The 5,171-nt window shown below is 43.2% G+C and overlaps 1 protein-coding gene across 1 annotated transcript; it reads right to left on the reverse strand.

Annotated features, from left to right (window-relative positions):
* Positions 1 to 2,026: 2,026 nt before the first annotated feature.
* LOC149345033 (uncharacterized) lies at positions 2,027 to 3,394 on the reverse strand. Its single transcript, XM_089542719.1, has one exon. The coding sequence runs from the start codon at positions 3,157 to 3,159 to the stop codon at positions 2,227 to 2,229; it is 933 nt and encodes a 310-aa protein (XP_089398845.1). The 5' UTR covers positions 3,160 to 3,394; the 3' UTR covers positions 2,027 to 2,226.
* Between the last annotated feature and the right edge of the window lie 1,777 nt (positions 3,395 to 5,171).

A 5,171-nucleotide genomic window follows, 5' to 3' on the forward strand; every position in this document is an offset into this window, starting at 1 on the left:
TACGGGAACTTCAGATATTACGTAAGAGAAGGTTAAAGGATTACGGCGACGGCTAATGGACAAAAGTTTACACTTACATGGGTTAAGTTCCATTAGCCATTTATTACACCACTCCTGAACGGCATTAAGATCATTTTGAAGAGAAGATTGGTCAGCGGTGGTAAGAATAGCACGATAAAGTACACAGTCGTCAGCGAACATGCGTATGTTAGATGTTACATTTGAAGGCAGATCATTAATGTATATAAGAAATAGTACTGGGCCAAGCACAGATCCCTGTGGGACGCCCGACGTTACTGAGAGTGAGTTAGAGTTCTTATTGTTAACGGAGACAAACTGCGAACGATTAGTCAAAAAATCTTCGATCCACTTCAAAATATGGGGGTGCAAATTTAATCGAGAAAGTTTTATCAGCAGGCGTTTATGGGGTACTTTATCAAATGCTTTGGCGAAATCTAGAAAAATGATATCAGTCTGTAGATTAGAATCAAGGTTAGCATGCAGGTCATGAATGAATGTGGCAAGTTGGGTCTCGCAGGAGTAACCCCGGCGAAATCCGTGCTGAGCAGAATGGAAGAAGTTATTCGAATCAAGGAATGCCATGATGTGGGTATAGATGACGTGTTCCATGATTTTGCAGGGAATACTAGTTAGAGAGATGGGGCGGTAATTAAGCGGCGAGTTCTTGTTACCTGATTTGTAGACTGGAACGACCTTCCCATTTTTCCAGTCTATGGGCAGTTGACCTGTGAAGAGTGACTGAGCGAATAACAAGCACAACAGAGATGAACATATATCTTTGGTATTAATCAGTATTTTAGCGTTGATATTGTCAATTCCAGCAGAGGATGATATTTTAATGTTTTCTATTAGTGACAAAATTCCTGCAGAAGAAAATATAAGAGGAGGCATAGTATCTTGAATAATTGGGGGGTTTTGAGGAAATGTCGGCTCTGTTTCATTAGTAAACACGGATGAAAAGGCTGTGTTGAACATGTTGGCGCATTCAGTTTCAGAGAAATTTGCACCTGAAGCATCAGTGAGGGAAACAGTGCGTGTGTGCTGGGGGTTAATGATTTGCCAGAACCTACGGGGGTTAGTTGACAACATTTTAGGCAGATCGGAGTTACAAAAAGTGCGTTTGGCTTCTCGAATACTTGATAAATAAGTTTTTTTGGCTGCATAATATTTGTTCCAAGCGTTTTGACTAGGAAGCAACTTGGCTGATCGGAAAAGACGCTTCTTTTTATTTTCAAGACGTTTGAGTGTGTTTGTGAACCATGGGTTTTGAGGGTTATTTCGTATATTTATGTTTGGAATAAACCTGTCGACCAAATCTTCGATTTTCCTCTTAAACAAGGACCAGTTATTATGGAGGGATCTTTGATGAAAGCTGGATTGAAATACTGGTAAAAATGCGCGAAGTTCATTATTTATTGCTGTGTAGTTTCCTTTATCGTACAGTCGGATAGTTCGTTTAGAAGTTACGCGTAAGGACGGTTTAATGGTGAAGCCGGCATGTATGACGTGGTGATCGCTGACGCCTGGTAGATACGTGACGGAATGAACGCATTCAGGATTGTCCGTTAATATTAGGTCCAGGATATTAGCGCAGTCTTCAGTTACACGGGTTGGTTCGGATATAGTTTGAACGAGGTTAAAATTAAGGCAGACGTCTAGAAATTCATTAGCATCCTTATTACCTGTAGCGGTTAGATTATGCCAGTCAATGCTCGGAAAATTGAAATATCCGAATAGGAGAGTGCAGATGTTAGGGTGCTTAGCTTTAATTTCATTTAATGCGTTATTAAGTTTTCGAGGGAAGTCTGGGTAGCTAGGAGGCCTGTAGCAAACGCCAATCACAACTGATTTAGGTGAAGCATGGCATAAAACCCATAATATTTCTATATCTGATCAAAGGTGAACAGCTGGGCATGATAGATCCCGAGCGGTTGCAATCAGTACCCCCCCTCCCCTTCGGTCTGGGCGATCTTTGCGAAAAACACTGAAATTAGGCAAGTCAGCAAGGACTTCACTATCAGGAATGTTGCTGTTTAGCCACGTTTCCGTCAAGACTAGTATGTTGCTAGCAGATGAAGTGACAATATGGGAAATAATGTCGCGCTTTGAAATGAAACTCCGCACGTTAGTAAAGATCGCTGACAATGAAAGTGCTTCTTGCTGTGCATGCTTCGAACGATCTGTCGATAGGTGCTGAGATGGTTGCTATTTCACTTCTTTTACTGTTTGTGATGATTCATCGAATATGTAGCGTTTGGGACCAATATGTAATGTTTTGAAGCGCAAAGAGAACTTATCGGATACTGATCTGGCAAAGGTTACAAGATGTTTGCGGGCGTTACGAATGGGAAGGGAGAAGTCTTCGCCAATACTGTAGTTGGTGCCTTTAAGCTTAGTTCCTAAAGAAAGGATGCTTTCTTTAGTTTTCGATGAGGTGAATTCAACGATGATTGGCCTGGTGCGATCAGTTGAGTGGCGCCCGAGGCGGTGAGCACGCTCGATTAGATTGGGTTCGATGGCAAAATCTAGTTGAGTGGAGCAATGACGAATGACTGTTTCTTCCGAGTCTGCATACGTTTCAGTGGGGTTAGTGTCAGGAATATTGTAAAATATGAGATTGTTCCGGCGAGAGCGATTTTCTGCATCGTCCATACGTGCTTCAAGTTTGTCGATCTTGCAGGCAAGTTTGGTGTTTAAAGTTTTCAGGGCGTCTACCTCAGAATGAATAGCGGAAAGTGTGGCGTAGTGTGAGTCCAGGGTGTCCATGCGCTTGTTTAAGTCGGTCAAGGTTGTTTCGGTAGTTTTTAGTTGATCTTTAATGTCCTGTAGATCGGAAATTAATGTAGCTTGCCCGGTAGTTAGTTTCTGGAGCTCGGAAAGTATGCAATCGTAACGGTCGGGGCCTGGGTTAGATTCGACATCGCCTGACAATAGTAAAAGAAAACGGAGAACACGTGAACACTCGGCAACAATACTACAGCAGCACTGAGGGCTCGGCAGCTGCATTAAAAAGTAGTTACTGTTTTTTTTAGCATATAGGGAAAACTTGTTACTAACCTGCATTGCGAAAAGCAGAGGATTAGTAGTCTGCGTTGACACACAGCTACCGAGCCCACAGAGCGGCGGCGATGACAGCATGGGCTTTATATGCCTGATAAAATTATCAGATGTTGATGTTCCTGGCGATGGGGCTGGCCACTGTTGGTCCGGGATGACGTACTCTGGCGGCGATGAGGGCAGTTGATGGGGTAGCAATGGTGATGGGGCAGGCGGATGAAAATGGTCTTCTTCATGATACTTCACGGCGGCCGTAGACACTGATGAACAGGAGGCAGACGGTAGAGCGGCGAAAAGCAGTTTCAGGGCGAGGGTAAACACCTGCATTGCGAAAAGCAGAGGATTAGTAGTCTGCGTTGACACACAGCTACCGAACGCACTCGGGCATTGAAATTAAGCCCTCCTCTTGCCCAAATTTATCACAGAGCGTGTCATTATTGTGTACACCCGGCGGCAAAATAAGTCGGGGCACGCCAGAGTCGGTCATTATCAGATAAAACTGCATCGCCGCGCCGTCTGATGTTGCGCTTCTGGCGTCGAGACAGACATCGCAGTGCGCGTGCGCGTGCTTTCATGCTTGCACTGAACTAGCATATTTCCTGCAGCATTTGGCGCTAGGGGCCGCTTTCTCTATTTGCTACGCCAGGCGCGCAGTTCGGCGGGGGCATGGCGAGGGTGAAGCGTGCGCTGCTCGCTTCGCCCTGGTTGGACGGATAGCGCACAGTTGCAAGATTTCTGTTTTTTTTTTTCTGAACGAGCTATTACTCATCGCTGCTGGTACGGGTCCTTCTCACTTCCTGTAACCACGCTGGACGCGTTGCGGTTTCCACGCTCGCTAGAAGTGAGCATAATGCTTTGAAAGAGCGCGATTACACTTGATAGTTCCGAAAACAATTTGCTGTGTATCATTACAGCTTTCACAGTCGTTCACTGCGAACATGTGAAACAACAGTTTGTCTGTTTAATGATAGCGCAGTGCAGCGGCAAGTATTGACGCTGACGAGTTTTATATTAGTCGGTACATGTGCATGTTCGTCACTGAAGACTTTGAATAACACGCCACCCTCTCCTCTAGGACCTCTCCGGTGTGAAGCCGTGCTGACTGGCGCTCATTATGCTATTTTTGCTTACGAATTTCCTGACATGTGAACACAGACATTTTTCAAAAATTGTGTTAATAATACTGAGGATCGAAATTGGCCCGTAATTACTTGGTACTGACTACTCTACCTCTTTATGAATAGGCACCACTTTAGCGACCTTTAGCTTTTCAGGCAATGTTGAGCTCTGAATACAGTGATTAAACAGGTGTAATAAATGCACGGCTAATAAATCAATATTATCTTTAATGATTTTTACAGGGATTGTGTCGAGTCACTCCTGTGGATTCTCATACAGATGCACTTTCCAAAAATAAACAGAGAGTGTCCATAAAAATGCAGTATTTAAACTGAATTTAAGCTGAAATCTCCTTTACAGTTAAACACGGCTTTCAATCCCAGTTATCTACAACCACACAGTTGGAAGGAATAACTTACGACATCGAAAATGCTGTTTATGTAAAGGGTCAGTTAGGTGCTATCTTTCTAAACCTTTCTAAGGCATTTGAATTTGTTCCTTATCAATGCTATAGAGATTTAAAACAACGTAATTATAGAAACTGACTGCCTTTTGAGGAACTGTAAACAATGATAACCATTTATGAGCTGACCCTGGGGTACCAATCTAACTCTTTGCGGATGACTGCATAGTGTATACAAGATCCAAAATTCCATACAAGTTTCCATACAAGATCAAAAGTTATATGAAGGTTAAGTGGATATCATCAATTCAAACTTGGTGCATTCATTGGGGAAGAAAACTTAATGTTGTCAGAACAAGCAGTTGTCAGAACAAGCATGAGAAAGTGCCACTGCACAACCTGAGCTGGGAACAAGAAGATTTTGCAATGCTTTTCCTGCTGTAAAACACTCGTGAGGCCAAGCCTAGAATAGACTGATGTTTTTCGGAGACCTCACCAGAAATATTTAATAGGCAAATGAGAACAAAATTTAGAAACTATTCAAACATATCCAACCTACCTAGCTACCAAG

This window comes from Amblyomma mixtum, chromosome 5 (genome assembly GCF_055824585.1).
Source record: "Amblyomma mixtum isolate Tamu chromosome 5, ASM5582458v1, whole genome shotgun sequence".
Taxonomy (NCBI): Eukaryota; Metazoa; Arthropoda; class Arachnida; order Ixodida; family Ixodidae; genus Amblyomma; species Amblyomma mixtum.